The sequence below is a fragment of the Squalius cephalus genome (assembly GCF_949319135.1).
Source record: "Squalius cephalus genome assembly, chromosome: 23".
Lineage (NCBI taxonomy): Eukaryota > Metazoa > Chordata > Actinopteri > Cypriniformes > Leuciscidae > Squalius > Squalius cephalus.
The window spans coordinates 17,727,253-17,748,313 of NC_137144.1; the positions used below are offsets into that span (position 1 = coordinate 17,727,253).

General features: G+C 37.0%; 2 protein-coding genes across 2 annotated transcripts; both read left to right on the forward strand.

Annotated features, from left to right (window-relative positions):
* Positions 1-2,022: 2,022 nt before the first annotated feature.
* Positions 2,023-19,169, forward strand: LOC307151654 (uncharacterized protein). The gene is given in 29 exon segments (XM_079859769.1): positions 2,023-2,259; positions 2,384-2,403; positions 3,963-4,035; positions 4,118-4,142; positions 5,815-6,091; positions 6,184-6,324; positions 7,025-7,084; positions 7,899-8,169; positions 8,482-8,515; positions 9,793-10,419; positions 10,421-10,627; positions 10,879-11,032; positions 12,154-12,186; positions 12,425-12,523; positions 12,760-12,914; positions 13,548-13,739; positions 14,176-14,384; positions 14,473-14,523; positions 14,745-14,831; positions 14,925-14,989; positions 15,088-15,210; positions 15,762-15,903; positions 15,992-16,151; positions 16,253-16,350; positions 16,534-16,617; positions 16,751-16,869; positions 16,971-17,117; positions 17,263-17,455; positions 17,624-19,169. Coding segments are annotated over 29 exon segments (4,146 nt in total). The 5' UTR covers positions 2,023-2,169; the 3' UTR covers positions 17,834-19,169.
* Positions 2,402-4,023, forward strand: LOC307151004 (uncharacterized protein). Its single transcript, XM_079858730.1, has 5 exons — positions 2,402-2,608; positions 2,961-2,985; positions 3,099-3,189; positions 3,606-3,715; positions 3,822-4,023. Exons 1-5 carry the CDS (start codon positions 2,468-2,470, stop codon positions 3,884-3,886), a joined length of 432 nt encoding a protein of 143 aa, XP_079714856.1. The 5' UTR covers positions 2,402-2,467; the 3' UTR covers positions 3,887-4,023.
* Positions 19,170-21,061: the final 1,892 nt, after the last annotated feature.

Below are 21,061 nucleotides of genomic sequence, written 5' to 3' on the forward strand. Positions count from 1 at the left end.
ACTTTATCTACAGAATTTATGCAACTCTTGCTAATTTATTGACTAGTGATTTGTGATTAAAATATTTTTCATTTTGCTCAATGTTAATTTCTAGACTACCATTCCAACGTTTGGGTCTGTAAGATTTTTCTGTGTTTTGGAAGTTTCAAGTTATGCGCACCAATGCAAGGCACAATGTGCTCACCAAGGCTGCATTTATTTGATCAAAGTTACAGTAAAAGCAATAATATTGTGAAATATGTGTACAATTAAAAAAAAAAATGTTTTCTATTTTAATATATTTTTAAATGTAATTTATTCCTGATGGCAAATCATGAATTTTTATGAATTTTCAGCATCATTACTCCAGTCTTCAGTGTCACTTGAAATCATTCGAATATGCTGATTTGCTGTTTTAAGAAGCATTTCTTATTAATGTTGAGTTTTTGTTGCTTAATATTATTTTTGAGACTGTAATAAATTTTTTTCAGATTTTTTGGTTAATAGAAAGTATTAATTTCTTCCCAATTTTTCGAACAGTAGGTTATACAAATACATTTTTAACATTGCATTAGCAAAGTTAACGTGTATATCTTTTATTATAAGTCGTGCAAGCTTAATGTACATTCAAATAAGATAATGGTAAAACATCAGCTATGCTATGCTATGCAATGCTAAGCTCACCGATAGTTAGCATCTTGGTCTTCTAGGCTAAACTTGATTGGACTGTTTATTTTGCTTTGTGCAGAATATTTGTGTAGATAAAAGACAGATCGAGTCCATTTAGTTGGACAGAGTGAAGATAAAGGAAGTGATTAACTACATTTGCTTGACTTCCTGGTCACCCCTTGCAGTGCAACTGCTGACTGCTAATCGTTTTAATGGCTGCCATAATGGGCCTGAACAACCTTACAAAATATCTTGGTTGCTTCGATTATGCAGTACAACTGTGTCCAAATCTGTCTGAGAATTTTAGAGCAAGTATGTCGTGAGAATTAGTCTGTAGACACATGAAAAACTATTTCATTGTTCATTAACAAGCTTATCAAACCTCTTATGTTTGCTAATGGATGTGACAAACATGACATCATTCTATTTCTAAAATGGTTGTGGGGTTTCCCTGTAAAGATGCTCTGTAGGTTTGGATAAATAGGAACTTCATTGGGCTTTCCCCAAAGATGAATCCTTGTCCTAGAAATAAATCTCTTTGAACATTATGAACTGAAGCATATGAAGCAAGCATTAGCTCTCAGCGAGGTTCCTGGGTTTTAAGTTAAGCTTGATGAGGATGAAACATAATTAACTGTAACTTGTTTCAGGTTAAGATCTATACTTACTCCATGTTGATTCAAAGAATGGAAGTTTATGCCATTATTCCATAGTCTATTCCATTATTACAGACATGTATTTAAGAGATATTTATTGATTTAATAGAGTTTTATCCCCTTCTCTCAGGATGTTTAACTGGGTGGTGAAGGTCGTGCCACATCCTCCTGATACACAGGACGACCTGAGGGACGAGCCAATCACAACGGTAAACCCAAGCCCATTAACCTGCATTCATAATACACACCTCACTAATATGTGTGACTGAATTTCACAGTAACAGTGCGGTTAGCGCATACGTTCTGACATGTATTGACCCATGTCGGTAATGCAGGTTCAAATCTGGCACTCTACATTTTATGATCCCATTCCCTCTTCTTTACCCTATCATTTTTTGTCTTCCCTTTCTCTTAAAAAATGTCAAAAAGGGCAATTCTAACTTCACAAACCCCTTCACGTAAAAAAAACATGAAATAAGTCATGTCCTCTCATATATTAAATCTCTGATTCTCTTATATCTTATCTTATTTTCTCTGAAGAATGGGAAAACATCAAATCAAGGTACATTTACAGCACCCTTACCGCTTTAAATGTATTCAAATGTTGTTGTTTTTTTGGGTTTAATGTAAAATATAATACTACAGTATTATACAATCAATCAAAATAGTATACTAATGCACAATGAGCCTCTTATATCTTCTTCTCATGCAGATAAGTTCAATTCACACAAAACAGGCAGGGAGGAAGACCAATCATCCCAAACTTCACAGGGCAGGTGAGTCTTGATTGACCTTATCCATAAAATAAGACCCTCTGTGAATGTATGAACCTGAAACCTGCTTCTGTTTCAGTGTTCAGAATGGCATGTTGAACTGGCTTTCCAATGGTTTTGTGAGTGCGCTGCCACAACCTGCAGGGAGTCCTCATCTTACGAGAGCCAACGCTGATGCTAAAGTATTGATTTCATTTCAAATAATTGATATTTAACACTATTTGGTATTGCGCATTAGTGTGCATTCAAATCAAATCTTTTCTTTGGAAATGAACTGTTCTTTGAACCATCTTTCAATCACTGCAGGAGGAAGGTTCTGCTGACAGGTAAGGCAATGAACAATATTCTTATCAGCAACATCAGTCCAGCATCAGTGAAGAATCCTTGTGCATGAAGTGTCCATACAGTGTGTGCTCTCTGTCTGCCAGGGCTAGAGGTATTGCCTGGATCCAGGGACTTGGAAAGGTGGTCCCACAGCCTGATGAGAAATACATACAGGGAGAGACTCCAGAATCTGAAGAAGTCACAGAGGTGCAAGACGTTTCATTTTCTTTTTCCATTTTCTTCAGATCGATGATGTACACCGTAAAAAACATTTTTAAGTACAATCAACTTGAATGTTTAAGTCATTTCAACTTATATTACATTAAAATGTCTTTAAAAATTTGTTTTGTTAAAGCTTTGTTAAAGCTCAAATGGAACTTTGATTATTCACTTGTCTGAAGCTATATATTTTATTAGATATATATAGTTATTAATTAGAGTTATGAATAGTAACTTTATATGATACATTTGAAGAAAAAAACAAAATCAAAATGAATAATGTTCTGCTGTTTCCTTTTGTCTTATTTTCTGTTTTAATTTTTTTTTCTATTTACTTTAGGTTTATGAAGCCAAGGACCTCCCAGGTGTGTATCAGACAGTTTGCATTATGGGAAAAAGCGAAAGCATGAGTTAAATGAATAAGCTCTATGGTTGAATTAGTGTCAGTGAGTTCATGCTTGTGTATCTCTTCCACCAGATCAAGAGCCTTTGCCACATATACCAGTAGTAGAGCTGGTGTCAGAAGACGAGGTGTCCGAGGTGGAAATCCCTGCTCAGTTCCCTCCCAAGTGAGTGTCATTCTGTAAAGCACACAGGGGAAAATGGTGTCATTGGTGTATTAGGTGCCTTAAGGTTTTTTTTGTTTTTTGCTAAGGCAAGCATCATTACATTCAAATGCTATTCCGATGCTCTTTTCTTCCTTATTGTGACGTATATGCGTGTGAAACAGCTTGTCGATTAAGAAAAAATGTAGGACGGGACTTGATTTTGGCCATCGTCAATTGATTGTTTGGATGGTTGAGGTTTGCTATTGGTCGATCTCATGTGTGACAGGTTGTGCTCTGCCCTCGTGCCAGTAAACACATCATCAGAGAAGAGAAAAGATGTTGTTGCAAGAGGGAGGGGACTGTGATTTCACAGTGACTTAAGCCCCTTACAAAAGTTATTTTAAGAAACATTATTACTTATTTCAATGTGTGAACAGAGTAATGACCTGGATAAAGAGCAGCTTCCAGAATGCTATACCGCACCATGTGACCAGACCCCCAAATTCCAATTCTTCAACACCGAGGTCATCACAATGCTCAAACAAAGGTATTGTTCAAACTGTATGATCTGGAAAAAGCTAGATTTTTAAAGGCCGTAACTATTTAGCTTCATCTTTGGTAAAAAAGCAAAACACTATTTCTCAAATCAACAGTATATTCACCTCCTCCAGAGTCAATAACCAGCATGACGGAGATTGATCTAAAAACTCCCAGGTGAGTCATGTCATATTTGATTCGGTCTTTTGCAAGTGATTACAGGCATAGATGTCCACTTGATGTCCCCTTGTTTTCAGTATGGTGGGCTGGATTGTTCAGGGCCTTGGACTTTCAATGCCACAGCCGGTGCTTAAAAACAAAGAATGTTTGGTAAGTAAGGGTCAATGCTTTGACGTTATTACCTTGGTTTTAATAGTTCTTTCTCCACACTGACTCTCTGTCTTTCCACCAGGAGGATGGGATGATTGTGCAAAATGGTGAGTAAGACGTTCCTCCTTCAACACTGTTTACGCTGTTTTTCATAACAAACTCAGTTTGTTTCCTGGAACCTCTAGTGTGGTTTCAGTAGAATATGAAAACACATAAAGATCATTGCATGCGTAACAACATGACCCACTCTGTGAGACATCAGAATACAAGTAGAAAGACTTCAGGGTGAGCGATTCTGTTGAAGTGTAGGACCAACTCATAACTCAGTCCATCTTCTCCTTCTGTTACAGGGGGGAGGACACTGAGAACCCCTTAAACAAAAGGAGACAGAGCACGCAACAGCATTACACAAAGTCACAGACAAATGGACAGTGGAGACAGATGCGTTTAAATAGTGGCTTTGTAGCTCTTTTGAATGACCAGGCAGCTATGAAAATCTACTGAATGTAATGCTTGACATTCTCTGTACTGTAAAACTAGCCAAGACTGATGTTTTTAGACTCTAAATATTGTATGAATGGCTGGCATCTCTCAGATGGGTGTGTGTTGTTGCTGCAGTGATCTTTTTGAATTGACGTTTAGATTGACTGTACAACAATTGTAATCCTCATGAGATGTAATTATTATTCATTTTACTGCATGTTTCATTAGTTGACTAGTATATGTTTTTTTTTTAATTACTTAAATCTTGAGAGTCGTGAGAAACCACTATTTAAAAAAAATATTTAATTGCCTTGACTTGTATATGTAGCTATTTGTGGCTGATTTTAAGTCATAAACTAAAGTTTAGGGTTGGTAAGTCTCTTCTGCTCACCAAGGTTTCATTTATTTGATAAAAAATACTGTAAAAACAGTAATATTGTGAAATACTGTTACAATTTAAAAAATAAATGTTTTCTATTTTAATATATTTAAATTTTTAATTGATTTCTTTGATGGAAAAAAATCATTTTCAACAGCCATTCAGTCTTTAGTGTCACATGATCCTTCAGAAATCATTCTAATATATTTCTTTTTATTGTCAATGTTGAAAACATTCTGCATGATATAGTTTTTCAGAATTCATTGAGTATAAAGTTATGAATACAAAGGAACAGCATGTATTTGAATGAGAAATCTTTTGTAACATAAATATTTTCACTTTTGATCACTTTAATGCATCATTTTTTTTAAAATCTTACTGACCCCAAACTTTTGAACAGTATTGCACACTTTGTTTTTATTCATTGTAATTTAATCTTTATGTATTTAATGTATATTCATATTTGATATACTTCATGTCAATAATTATTAATATTGTATTAATACATTGCATTAATAAAGGAAAATGCATGATTGCACACATGTGTAAAGGGTTCAGTCTCTATTGGCTAAAATTAAATAAAATTCCATGGAAAACGCATGCAAAATAACTTTGCTCTCAACCAAAGTAATTAACCATAAGTAATAAAATAAATAAATAAAAATCTGAGGGGAACATTTTAACTCCTTTTATAGGGGGCCTTATTTAATCTTACAGATGTTTCCTATTTTCTAAGCACTCAAATGCCAATGTATCCTGATGTTTGAAATGTTAAAAGTAAAGGAAAAACAAACCAGGCTTAAATTACTGACTTGAATGACTGTTTAGTTCAAAAATGCCTTATCACTAAATTTAAAGGAACAAAACCCAGCACAGTAATGAAAACCAGTCCTCAAGCATGGTTGTGTCCTCAGCAGGCAGTGCTCGATCAGTTCCTGCAGATCTCATTCTTGAGGAGGTTGACTCTGAAGATGAGGCTCAAGCAAAGGAAACATGTCCAGCAGCGAACTCACCTCCATATTCACAACATCAGTCCCATCCACAGACGCCTTGGTCACCGGAACAATCTCTTCCACTCTCACAAGCAAACATAGAGCTGGAGGACGCAGAGACCCAAACTGCACGATGGACGCCCATGATCGAGAGCATCAGGAGAGAGGCGGAGGACAACGCCATGTTGGTCATGGAGGAACGGTAATGACTAAAAGCACAGTGGCAGCATGATGATCGAATAATTGAAGTAACTTTAGAAACAGGCTTACTCGTGCTGCTGTTCTCTGGTGCAGGTTGATTCAGGAGCGTCTAACAATGGCCCGCATGGCAGAAGAAGTGGCACGGCACACAGCAGAGATGGCTGTCAGGGAGTTCACACAGGCCCAGCACGGCATTCAGACCATTGCGGAAGAGCCAGAAGATGATGATCAAGAGTAATTCATGCAAACTCATCCACAATAACTAGAAATTGATCAGACCTATACTCTTTTTGTGTATGACAAACATATACAGTATGCTGTATATGCATATAAAGTTTAAAATATTTAAATATTTTATTATAATAATTAATTTATTATATATAATTATTTATTATAATAATTGTATTATAATATTTTAATTGTAATATTTAAAATACTATAATTCATTTGTTGAATCAAATGAATTTATTAATTTAACTTTTTATTATAATTTGAAAAGTGGCATTTATCTGAAGGAAATATAGCGCAGATGCACTTTTCAAGTAAAACATTTCTCAAAAAAAACTTGTTAGGTTTCAGAATATAAAAATATACATTTACAAATTTGTGCTGTCAAATAGATCAATAGCAATTGATCACATCTAACACAAAAGTTTGTATATATATATATATATGTATGTATGTGTACACTGACACACAGATAAAATATCAAGCCAAGTGGCGTCTGCAATGAAATTCATGCACTTTTAAGTGTGACTTTTTAGGGCTATTGTATGTCAGGGACACGTCCCAATATTAAGATTAGCAGTCCATTAGCATGGTCTTTAAATTACCGATTCGTAAAATTCTACATTTTGTCAACATAGGCTTGAAATATTTTGTAATATCCTTCATATAGGCCTCGTCTAATACCTTGAATGTTTCTGTGTCACAGACTACAAGTGCTGCAGGAAGAGGAGAGTGATGTAGAAGTCCTACGGAGTCAAATTGAAGAGTAAGACTTCTGAAAATAGTATAATAAACATCATGGTGAACAAGCTGGGATTTCTCTTTCAGCTGGGAAGAATCATTTGTTATCATAGTTTCTATCAACTGTTGTCATAATGCTTTCATTGTTGTTTGACCCTTTCACATTAGTGTTTGCAATACAAACTTGAGCTGAAAGTAGCTTATGCGTATTTTTAGATTTGTGTTTTATATTAATATGGCCACACACATAATTACAATACACATAATTACAATACACGCATTTCCTAGCAACCGCATTGCATCCCATATTAGAGGCGCGCGGTGGCCTCTCTTCGGTTGTTATAGTTACTAATCCCGCCTCTGATGCTTGTTTTCTGCCTCGTCGCAGTGATGGATGGCGCAGGTTCTTTACTTCCAGAATGAACGTTTATCTCGTTCTAATTAATCGTGTCAACATATAGATTTCGTATCACGTTCATTTATAAACAAACGACACAAAAAGGGATGGATATGAACACTGCATCACCTGAAGCGCTCAGAGACCGGGTCTGATTTCAAAGTAAGTTAATTATTATAAAACGACGATGACGCTTGAAGCTAGCTTATAGCTTTCGTTTATAATATTTTGTGAATGTTTCAAATAAATGACCATACTATTTAAAGGAGGTTTTTGGAAAACAAAACAGACCTCGCCTCGTGTTGTTCCATCATGCGCAAATGGTGCTTATGCGAATTTGTTTATAGCTGACACAGATGTGTTAACGTTAGTTGCTTACATATGTGATTAGCCTGTTGTTTATGTAACGTTAATAATTGCGTCATGCTGTTTGTATCCACAGGTGTCAAGTACCTTCAGTTAAGGAGTTTGTTCCAGAAGGACAGGAGGCAGAAGCTGTAGACACTGCGTTTACAGTTGAAACCCCTGTGGAGGAGTTTAAGTCCTCTTCACCTCTTCAGGAGGAACCAGAGCCTGAACCTGAACCTGAAGAGCTTCATGAGGAGGAGGAGGAGGAGCCCAGAGACTCCAGTGAAGCCGAAGAAGAACCTGACCCGATCACTCAGCAACCTCAGTCCATTACCAGCTCCTCCGTTTCAGAAACTGATTCACCGGTAATATATTTTTACTGTCCATCTAACTTTAAACTTTAAGTATCATCACGTTGGTCATCCGGCTTTATATAACAGATGTCATTTTAAATAGATTGTTTTACCATTATTATCCACAGGTATTATTAAAACAATGTTTACACCAAGTAGCCTACATAAAACTCTCTCTGAAGTTACACTGAATAAAGTACGCTGTGCTCATAAGCACCGTAGTGCAGTGATCATATTTTCTTTGTACTAGTGCTGCTTTTTTCTTCTCTGTGTTACAGTGTTTGAAATAAATGTCTCATAATTCTGTAATTTTGCTTTATGTAGGTGGAGAGTACATTTACTGAAGAGGAAAGTAGTGGTGAGTGTTTATCTCAGTCATTCGGAAACAGATCACGCAAACACCTTGATGCTAACATGGTAAAAAGCCACAGAATGGCATCCCAAATGACATATATTTCCTTTACATTTTTATTACTCAGATGTAGTAATTCACATACAGTGGCTCTAAAAAAAGTATTTTGACACTTAAAGTGATTCACCCAAAAATGAAAATTCTGTCATTAATTACTCAACCTCATGTCGTTTCAAACCCGCAAGACATTCGTTCATCTTCTGAACACAAATGAAGATCTTTTTGATGAAATCTGAGAGCTTTCTTTTCCTACATTGATAGCCTACGTAGCTACCACTTTCAAGCACCAGAAAGATAGTAAAGACATCATAAAAGTAATCCATGTGACTCCAGTGGTTTAACCTCAATTTTATGAAGTGCAAACAACATAATTTACCGTGAGAAAATTATTTGACACTTACAAATTGAAAGTGGTAGTTGCGAAGGCTGTCAATGGAGGGACAGAAAGCTCTCGATTACATTAAAAAGATCTTCAAGATCAACAAATAAACTGTAGGTTTGGAACGACTTGAGGGTGAGTAATTAATGACAGAATTTTCTTTTTTGGATGAACTAACCCTTTAAGCCAAATGGATTAATATCATTGCATTGTAGTTTACATTAATGATCACTTACGTTTGACAACCAGAAAGTGTAATGTAAACTAGTATGTTTTCCAGCAAAAGTGATTATTAATTAATTGCCGTCTCTGAGTTTCCTTTATAGGCCTAATTATAATAACAGTATAAGTTTCAGCTAATTTAACGCAAATTTTCCTTGTAAAGTAAGCTTAAAACTTGTTAAACAAAATTGTGTATAATAATTTTTTAAAGAATTAAATAATACATATTAAATAATTCATGCTAAATTAAAATAATAATTGTTTAATTTTTATTTATAAATGTAAATAAAAAAAGTTACAGTTTCATAATTCTCAGTTTTTTGGGCCAGTGGAAAAAATCCTTACTCTTGAGTTTTAGTATATAATTTAATTAACAGATTTATTTTTGTGAATTTATTATGATTAAAAAGTGTGCTTGTGCTATTTTTTAAATAATAATGTGCTTGTGATATTTTATTTAAAAAATAAAATAAACGCCATTTGGTTTGATCATTTATCTAATGCAATACTTTTTGGGGCCAGTGTAATTGGCATTTCCTGACGTTATTCTCAGAATATTCTGCATTTGTAAACAAATCATGCAACATACAATATAATTGAATATGTGCTGCTCTCCCCACAGTCCCTTCCAGATGTGATGCGCTGAAGAGCTGTTTCATGCGTGTACCATATGCATCACAAGCCCTCGACAACTTCAACCAGTTCCTGATAGACATTGACGTCACCCCGCCCAAAGTGCCTTCCATGCCCGATCTACCCCCTGCTCTGTCTCAGATCACCCAACAGCTGCCGTCGCTCCCTCCTCAACTGGCACAGCTTTCGCAACAAATCTCTCAGCTACCCCAACAAATTTCCCAGCGATTCTCCAAAATCACCCCACAATTCCCCAACCAGACGCTTTTTAGTGCTCCTCAGTTTCCCAGCTTCCCCGTGCAGTTATCCAGCCTCCCACAACAGCTGTCCAACATTCCGCAACAAATATCAAACCTCCCGCAAAAGTTGTCCAACTTTCCACAAAGGTTCCCCAGCATTCCACGGTTTTCCATCCTTCCGCAACAGATCTCCAACATTCCACAACAACTCTCCAGCATTCCACAACAACTCTCCAGCATTCCACAAAAAATATCCAGCATTCCACAAAAGATAAGCAACATTCCACAGTGTGCCCAGCAGTGCTACACTAACATTCAGAGCCGTCTCAACAAACTTAAGCCGGAACAGGATGCCCAAGGAGCAACCGCTGAAGAGTAGGGATCTGGAGTTGGACCGCCTTGTCCGCCAGTCCCCGCTTCATTCCCCCCGTACCCCTTCGCCCTCTTCCCCATGCTCCATCCTAGACCTGCCCAATGTGCCCTCTTACCCCCGTCTTCCACCCATCACCCCTTCCAGGCAGTTGTCAGGCGTCTCCAACCCTGCCTTCCACATTGAGGATGACCCCACCTCTGCTAGACCCTCAGGTGATCCACATTGTCGCCTTTTTCTGTTAGATTAGTCTGTGCTATGCTTTGCTGTACTATGCCTTGCTGCCAAGTGTGACTTAGAGAACATTAGATTTTGGGTGCCTGTAGTGACCAAAGTGACCTCTTCATGTACCAATCATTGACCTCAAACTCTAAGGCCCGGTTACCTCTTGGTAAGTCTTGAAGAGGACGCTACTGAAAGTGTCAGTGTCAAGGTTTCTTTTATGTATAATCTTTTATGTCTTCAGCGAGCTCCAGACTGAGTGTGCACCCAGCCGTGAATGTGGAAGATGTTGATTCCGACCGAGGGAGATCTCGCCCTATACCCCCTATAATAAACCCACAGGATCCCAACCTCAAAACCCTTACTGTGCCTGGTGTCCGTAAAGCCAATCGAACCAGGTAAATCTGCCTTGTTTTCATTAATCGCATTGAATGTAGAAAAGGTGCGGATTTATGCTAAATTTTGTCAGTTGGCTATTGCCTATGTGGCAATGTATGAAGCAAAGCTCACACAGAAGTCACTTTGAAGTCAAGTCAGCGAATTCATGTGACCAACTTGAACTTGAAATCTTTTGCCTTCACGCAAAATTCACGATCGTGTGGATTCTTATAGCATGGACTGGATTTGCCTTTGAAAATCCGCTGAACAATGGTAAATGTGACTGCACCTAAAGAGTAAATGTTTTTTTGCACTGCACTTGACCTGAGCTAGCATAAAGCCCAAAGTATACTTCAGTTTTGACTTGAACGCTAGTGTATGAATACAGCGGAACATATATCCTTTCAAAGTATACTTCATTTGATGGACGGTAGAAAGTTTCATCATTGTCTCGTGTCTGCGCTATATCTCTCCAGAAGTTTTGGCAGATAAAAATGTCTTTGGACTCAAGACACAAGCGCTTGCCAATGTGTGCATCTATTGTTGTTATGTCTCCAGGTTTTTTTTGTTCCGTCTCATCAGTTTCTTTTTCGACTGTGAAACAATGTCCCTGGGTAGTGTTATGATCTTGTGGACAAACAAAGTAAAAAAAATTGAAGGTGCATGTGCAGCTGAGCATACAGACACTGCGTAGTTAGAAAAATCTGGCTTCGATCATCACTATGCTGATGAAATTTGTCACATGCATTGTATGCATACCCTAGTGTTCTTGTAACCTATGTATAACTGTGCCGAACCAAGCTCAAGTGGAAATATAACTGGAACCGTTCCTTACCATTCTTAGCACCATTCAGCCTGTTGGTGGAAAAGCAGCTAATGCGATTGATCTCATAAATATGCAAATTAGAATGTTAATTCAGGGTTTAAAATGTACAATGTGAAAATCTATAAACCCTCGGCATAAAATGTGAAACATGGTTGTTGACAATATCATTGAGTTCACAAGTTCAACTGTGAAAAGCCCTATTGATATCCAAATATACATTTCATGTTTTGTTTCTTTTCTGTTTTGTTGTTTGCACACACACTTACTTACATACATACACACACTTATTTCTCTGGATGCAAACGGTGTATGCAGAGACAGAAAACCACAGACAATTTGGACCAAGATGTAAGAATCTTTAAATAAGTCTATTTCAGGACTCATCTCAATCTGCTCCATATTCCCCACTTCATTCTGTACATTTGTGTGCGTATTTGAGTTTGTGAAGACTACTCATCATTTCCTTACTTATCATATGCAAATGTCATTTGTTTAAAGCATTTATTGTAACTTGTTGTTGCCCTTTATTTTATAATTCCAGTCCTGTAGAGGTCCATCATAACTTGCTCTTAACTTTCTCTTACAGCAAGAGACTTTACTCACAAGATGATGAGGAAGAGGAGGAGTTAGAAACCTCAGTCCGGGCCTGGCCAAGCCAGAGTAGCATCTCAAGTGCAGATGACGGGTAACAAATAAACGAAATTAAAATGAATGAACAAAAATTAAATATTGATATAATAAAAAAACACATCATGGATATAGGTTGGTTGCAAATTATGCATGTTCTATAATGTGCTTTGGGAAACCTAGCAACAATATATACAAATATGTGATTGCTTTGGTGGGTTTTTTGTTGTTTGTTGTTGCAGTAATTATCTAATTATTTAAATGTTAAATTGACTAATTATGTTCTGTCTTAAGGCTTAATCAACGGCCATCCTCTTCTGCCAGCCAGACTAGTACCGTAGTAAACGATAGATTACAGGAGCTGGTCAAGCTGTTCAAAGAGAGAACAGAGCGGGTCAAAGAGAAACTGATTGATCCAGACAATTCAGACGATGAGACACCACCTGGCTGTGAGTTAAGTCCAAAAAAATAACACGCCAATGGCATTTATTTTAAAGAACAGTAGCAGAAGCACACTTTTCAAGCAAATTGTTTCTCAGAGGAATGTGTTGACAAGACAATAGATATACTAGGGCTGCACAGTCAATCGTATTTTAATTGTGATTACGATGGTTATTTATCCTCACAAAAAAGTTTCAATTGACATTTTTAAGGTTTTAAAAGTTATTGATGTAGAGAGTGTGTTAATGTAAGTGAGAAAAATAACAAATGCAGAGTTGATTTTCTGTTGATTTGTGCTTATGTGAAAGTGCAATAATTCTGATGACGGAAATTTCTCAAATGAGAACTAACAATCGTGATTATTAGTTTAACCATTATCGTGCAGCCCTAATATATACTGATCTTTATCAAGACAAAAAGTTCAGAATTTGAACACTGGTCGTCAAAGGTTAGTTAATAAGCTAAGTTCCTAGTTAATGCGGGGGTTAAAAGTAATTGGATGCTGTAGCATCATTTGTTTGCAGATGCCACTTAATTAGATTTTTAACGTAATAAATGAAATGAAATTCATACTTTTTAAGTGACTTCAGTGTCCAAATATCTAAGTCAACGTAGCAAATAATATGGTCTTTTATGAACAGCTCCTGCCAAGCAAGCTCCAGCTCCTCCTCCTGAACCTCCAGCAGAGCAGAAGACAGAGCAGGAGGTGCCCGAGGTGCCCGCCGAGAAAGAAGAGGAGAAAACCAAGCTCCTGTGCTGTAAAATGAAACCTCAGTCCAGGATTGCTCGGCTTCTGCAGTACCGTTTTCCAACCAGCATCGACCCCTTCACTAGTGAGCACTCCTTCTCTCCTCTCTTCATTGTAATCCTGTGGACTCATTTAGACTTGCCTACAGCTGTCTACATTTGAACTATCTTGACATTCCATACTTGCACATAAATCCGATCAGTTACTGATTTTCCTTCATTCTTTGTTCTGTAAGCTTCACATTCCTCCCTCTTTTTAAAACTTTAATAGCATTTGGCAACTAGGCATCAGGTTTATAAATTATAATTTTGTGCATAATTTACATTTTGGTGCACATTGATGGTTTAATTAATTGAATTGAACTTAATGAGTCATACTATTTAGTTTACTTTAAGTTAATACATTCAGTATTCAACATTTCAACAAGTTTTAAAGAAAATTTTAGTGCATCACAATATTTTCCACAAACCATTTGAGTAAAACAAACGATGAAATCTCACATTGCTATGTGTTCTCTGTAGATCTGATGTACGTACTTTGGCTGTTTTGCGTGTCTTTGGCGTTTAACTGGAGCGCGTGGATGATTCCTGTGCGTTGGGCGTTTCCTTATCAAACACCGGATAACATCCATGTGTGGCTGTTGATTGACTACTTATGTGATGCCGTCTATATTCTGGACGTCCTGGCCTTTCAACCCCGACTTCAGTTTGTGCAGCATGGGGACATTGTGGTAAATATAGTCAGGCAAAATATTAGAATATGTAAAGTAAAATAAATGCTTTTTTTCACCCGGTGTTTTGCAAACTATTTGTTTTTAGAGCGGGAAGAAAGAAATGAGAGATAATTACATCAAAGCTGTACGATTCAAGGTAATGAGACATTTATGCCATTTATTGTTTCATGTTTATGCTCTGAGGTACTGGACACATTCTGTATTCTAAGGGGTGGTTCACACTGAATGTGCTTTTCCTGTTAAAAGTTTTTAAAACTTTTAACAGCAAAAGACGTCTGTCTAGCCTAGCGCATTTACATTGAAAAACAATGCGTTCTGTGTGAACGGCTCCTAAGGGTCTCATTTCCTGTGTTGCAGCTGGATGTTGTCAGTCTACTTCCTCTAGAGCTTCTCTACTTCAAAACAGGGATTAATCCACTTCTCCGCTTACCCAGGATCCTGAAGGCAAGCTGCTACTCTCACCGTTTAACTGGGCTTTAGGAAGATCAGTCCATGATGAACTTTGTTAATTCTTTAATGTGTCTTTCCTTTGTGCAGTTTATGTCTTTCTTTGAGTTCAACAAGCGTCTGGAAGCTATCCTGACCAACGCTTATGTTTACAGGTTAGCTGTTAGTTTCTATAAACCTTTGTATTGGGCATTTGTTTGACATTTTATTTGGAGTGCTTATCTTGGTTTATATCTCTTATTTCGTTTATCAGAGTCATTCGAACCACTACCTACCTGCTTTATGCGGTCCACTGCAATGCCTGTTTGTACTACTGGGGCTCTTCATATGAAGGTCTGGGTTTCTCAGATTGGGCCTATGATGGGACGGGTAATAGGTATGTGAATCAATTTTGTTATTAGCTTTAATTTACATCAACTTACTATTGATCTTTCACATTATAGTCAAAGTCCCACTTTCTTAGCTTCAAAAAGGTTTCTATTTTTTTACATTAATTAAAATGTGTGCGTGTGTTAATATATTCTTCCATTCCACTTACAATATTAGTCCAGGTTTCTGCACCAAAAACAGTTTTACATGGTCATTTTCCACATTCTCTATGATGAACCGTATTAATCTGATGTACCTTTAAGGAAATGAATATGTAAATGACCTCTGTTATGACTGACTAGGATTGATGCATATATGTTGCAACAATATTGTTGTTTATCATAGTAGGCCAACCTGCTGGATAGGCGTTAATATGTGAATGTGGGCGGGAATATGTTCATATATATTCACGTTTATGAATGTGAAATCATAATCACAACATTTCTGAAAGGAAAATCAATGTTATTATTTTTTCTATGAAATGACACCTTTTAATTTTTTCATAATATTTTCAAAGTTAAATAATTACCATTTATGTTTGCTTCGTGACCTTTTCAGTTACATTCGCTGCTACTACTTTGCTGTGAAGACTCTGCTGACTATTGGCGGCCTGCCAGGACCCACAACACTTTTTGAGATTGTGTTTCAGCTCATCAATTACTTTATTGGAGTGTTTGTGTTCTCCATCATGATTGGTCAGGTAAGGCCATTATCATGGTGTGAAAGGGATCAAAAGACTGGTTTTCTTTAGTGTTTAATATCATTGATTGAGGCTTGTCTTGTGTCAGATGAGAGATGTTGTGGGTGCAGCCACGGCGGCTCAGACAAACTATCGTGCCTGTGTGGATAACACCGTTAAATACATGGCCTCCTACCGCATACCTAAAGACGTGCAGAACAGAGTGAAAACCTGGTACAGCTACACGTGGCAGTCCCAAGGCATGCTGGGTAAGACATCAATGTCAAAACACATTACAGACATTCATCCATAATCCCTCTGGCCATCCATTATCATATGATAAAAATTAAACTTTTGTGGTTTCACACAGATGAACAAGAGCTACTAGATCAACTTCCTGATAAGATGAGGCTGGATATAGCGGTGGATGTCAGCTACTCCATTATCAGCAAAGTGCCACTCTTTCAGGCAAGTGCTATGGCTGGAATACACATTTTGCCCTGATTTGCAATCTCCAGAAGACAATGCTAGTTACCAAAAGTCAGAGCAAGTCTGCAGATTTTGATTTTTTTTATATATATTTTTAAAACTGGATTGAACCCAGAACAGATCTTTAACCTGCCTTGACTTTTTTCATTGTGTCTTTCTCAGGGCTGCGATAGACAGATGATCTTTGACATGTTGAAGAGGCTCAGATCAGTGGTGTATCTTCCAGGAGACTATGTCTGCAAGAAGGTAAGAAACACAAAGAAGATGTTTAGCCTACATAACAGACTTTTAAACGTACTTGTGTTTGTGAAGACAAGTCATTGTACCAAAGGAATGTAAATCTGAAATGTGTTTATAATGTCAACCTCTCACGTTACAGGATGAAGTGGGCCGTGAGATGTACATCATAAAGGCAGGGGAAGTCCAGGTAGTTGGTGGTCCCGATGGAAAGACTGTGTTTGTGACCCTAAAAGCAGGAGCAGTGTTTGGAGAGGTCAGGTGAGGGCGGCTATATCTAATTTAGTAGGTATACTGTACATAGTCTTAAATCCCTTATTGTCAAATTTGATCTTAGCTTCTGTCCGTTTCCCCAAATAAAGCTTGCTTGCTGTAGGCGGAGTAAACCGACGGACAGCTAACGTTGTAGCGCGTGGTTTTGCTAACCTACTCATCCTGACCAAAAAGGACCTGAATGATATCATTGTGCACTATCCGGAATCCCAGAAACTGCTCCGTAAGAAAGCAAAGTGAGTGTAACTGCTGAAAGGAAAATCATCAATGATAAATATTTCCCCTTTTTGCTTTCATTTTCCACTATGATGATTCAACGATATTTCACTAGGTCACTAAGCTTTTGTTTAAATAAGGTGTAACCTGCTATCTTCCCTTTAGGAAAATGTTGATGAAGGATAAAAAGCCCGCTGAGAAGAAAGAGGAAGAGAAGGAGCCCATCCCGATTATTCCTCCTCGTGCAGAGACGCCCAAACTGTTAAAAGCAGCGCTGGAGATGACCGTGAAATCAGGAATGAAAGGAACATGGTCCAAACTGAAGGACAGGACCAACAGATCAAGTGTCTCCTTGCAGGTATTGAATTACTTTAATGTAAGTCTATAATAATATAATTATATGTATATTTATTTATTTTGAGCAGTTTTTTACCTGATTGGCCTCTGCTGATCGATCTTTAAAAAGCTATATATATATATATATCAAATATGTATTTATCAAACATTTCACACTTTTCCCATGTAGCGCTCCATCTCTTCTACTGCGACGCCCAACTCACCAGTCCATGAACCGCAGTCGGAGCAAGACGCAGACACACTGTCTCAGATGTCAGACAGCTCAATTCAAATCCCCGCGACCCCCACCGGCACTGGAGAAGGGAATGAATTTGCTGAAGATGGCCCAGCAGAGGAGGAAACAAAATTGCACAGAGGTAATCCAGCGGCAAATAAATAAGCCAGGACACCGTTGTGCTCAGTGTTTCACCTCTGGAACGGGTCGTGAGGTCAGGTACGGTCACGCAAGTGAACATCTGGAATACACAAAACTGTCTTCTCATCAGGAAGTTTTCTCTTTCAGAATATATTAATGAATATAATAATAAGCAGAATATAAATTATTTTATATATCTACCTGGGGCATCCGGATGCTTACAGATTTTGTCGGATGTAATTTCTAAAATACTGTACAGAACGGTCGCCTAATCAATTATTTTCATCATAATAAATAACATACATTAGTTACATTTAATAAAATAGAACAGAAATATTCAGGTTTACCATCGTTTGCTATCCAATACTTAAGTGCCTTAATAAACCCTGATCACTGTCAAGCACTGTACATACCTTTTAAAACAGTATAATCAGCAGTGCTCATTGCTATACGAGTTCGCATTCATGTTTAATTTTTTTTTTGCATTTTGTAGCATTTCTGTAAGGTGACTAGACGTCCCGGTGTGTATATATAAAGTATATCCCGGTGTCCTGACAGTTCTCTTATAAATGTACTGGTTTTAGCAGTGTGGACTGTTTGAAACACTCGAGGTCTAAACTAAAGATGATTAATATGATATGCACAACTACACTGTAAGACATTTTCTCTGAATGTAATAAAATGCATCTTTTGGAACTATTGTTATTCTTATCAGGTTGGTTAGTTTCTCTGCAAAATCTGTCTGATGTGATCATTTCAAAGTGTGAAATACAAGCATTTTTTATGATATCTAGATGTAGGCCTAAAAGGTTTTTTTTTAATGCATTTACAATGTTGAAAGATTTTGCTGCCATTAACAAAATCAAATCAAATGGTTAACAGCTTTTCAGAACCAAGACCAGATAGGCAGAAGGTTTGAAAATCCAGAAAATGAAAACTGCCTTTTTTCTAAAAACCTTCTCTGATGACTTGTTTTCCTTGATGTATAAGTATACAGCAAACGCTGGGAAGTTAGTGATGCTTGTTGGACAGTCACATGTAAAATAGAATAAATACTTTAGAGCTAGCAGCTGAGTATTATGCACCAGCTTTATTTATTTTTAGTATTTATTTAATTTTACTTGTGCAAATTGTGTTAAATGCTAAATCTGTTTATTTTATTGTATTATATTGCTGTTGCAGAATGTTTAATATGTTTAGTACGTTCTAAGCAGCTAAAAGTTTTATGGCCTGAGTAACTACTACTCTGTAAATAATTCAATAACTGTAAATAATAGTACTGTAGGTCAACAGTGAGTGATTTGGAATGGCATGGCTATTGTAAAATTCACACATAATTAAAGTTAAATTATTGTATGTCTCTCTATGTATCTGCCTTTGATGCTCCGCTGTCCAAATCTTTTCTGTTCTTTTGAATTATTTTCTCCTTTTCCATTTTTTATTACAGAACAAGAACACTTACAAAAAAACATACACGGTATATTACAGTATACTACTGTTAAAATAATAGTAGCTTCAAAGTAAATAAACAAAAAATAACACAAATTAACCAAATAAACTATCCAGGGAATAAATGATTAAACTAGAAAACGTATGTATTCTTGCCGTGACGTCACGCCCAAGCCCAATTACATCATCACGTAGTCCATGACATACTGATGCGGCAAATGTTTTTTTTGTTTTTTTATCAATAAGAGTGTTACTTTATAATTGTTTTCATATGTCCCTGTTCAGTTTGTGAATAAATAGACTTATAACGAATCGAATGAAATGGTTATCTAAACCTAGTGGTTAAATGAGTTGGTGAATTGACTCAAGAACCACTTGAACCGATTAAATCCAATTCTTGAAGCAATCAATTCAGACTGGTTTAGTAAAAGGGTTGATTCGAAACACTGAAAACAATCGGATATCTACGGTGGCCGAGAGGTGCAAAACAAATCACAATTACAAAAACAAAATAACAATTCAGAAAACAAAATAACAATTCAGAAAACACAATGACAATTTAGAAAACAAAATAACAATTCAGAAAACACAACGACATTTCAGAAAACACAACGACAATTCAGAAAACACAACGACAATTCAGAAAACACAACGACAATTCAGAAAAAACGGAAAAGGTAGGAGAATGATGTACTTATCACTGATTGGACGAGATACCTGTCAATTAAGAAATTTGTGATTAACTTTGTTTTGCTATGCGAAAATAGAACACATTAAACTTTTAGTTTGAAGAAGGACATTCATGTGCCGTGATTGTGGACATGCTGGCGACATACCACATAATATTTACTATATTAATAGTGTGTCATGAGTTTAGTATGCCTGAGCACATGGTTAGCATGAGTGTTTCGCGATTAGCGCGATAGCCCGCTATTCATTATAACTGGTCATAATGAGTGTATGAGTATATGATGTTGTTTCAGTCATATTTAGTTTGTAAAAAGCATGAGATTAGAGTGTTACTACCAGCTGCCATACGTCATTTTGGGGCTAGCTAGAGCATGAGAACTGCACAGAGAGAGTGTTAAATAGCTTGTTGATCATATTTTTCCTTCTAGTGTAATGGAATGTTTAAGTCACTTATGTGTACAACGGTCATTACTGTAAAAAAGTGATATACATGTTGAGATTGTATGTTTTGAGCTGTTATGCATATTCTCTTATGCTTCATTTTGAGTAAATACACCAACAAAGAAGCCTTCACTGCAATGCTCTCTTTTATTTCATTTTTCGACATACCACGACATTAAAAGCTGCGTCGACCAGGACAGTTGTTCGGCTACCGGACAACGTGGTTAGTAGCCTACTTCTCTGCAGAAGTTGCGTGTTAAACGTGATGCCATATGCGGCTGCTGCAAGAACTCGACCCACCAGGGACAGAACAAGGACACGTCGTAGATTCGTTAGGCGCACCTATCACTCCATGGGACCGAACTATCTTTGGCACGTTGATGGGTACGATTTGTTTCTACCGGTACTTCCAGACAGTATCGCTTGATTCCGGTTCTGGCTTGATTGACAGGTATCTCGTCCATTCAGCGATAAGTACGTCATTCTCAAAATATACCTACCTTTTCCGTTTTTTCTGAATTGTCGTCGTGTTTTCTGAAATGTCGTTGTGTTTTCTGAAATGCCGTTGTGTTTTCTGAATTGTTATTGTGTTTTCTGAATTGTTATTGTGTTTTCTGAATTGTTATTGTGTTTTCTGAATTGTTATTTTGTTTTCTAAATTGTCGTTGTGTT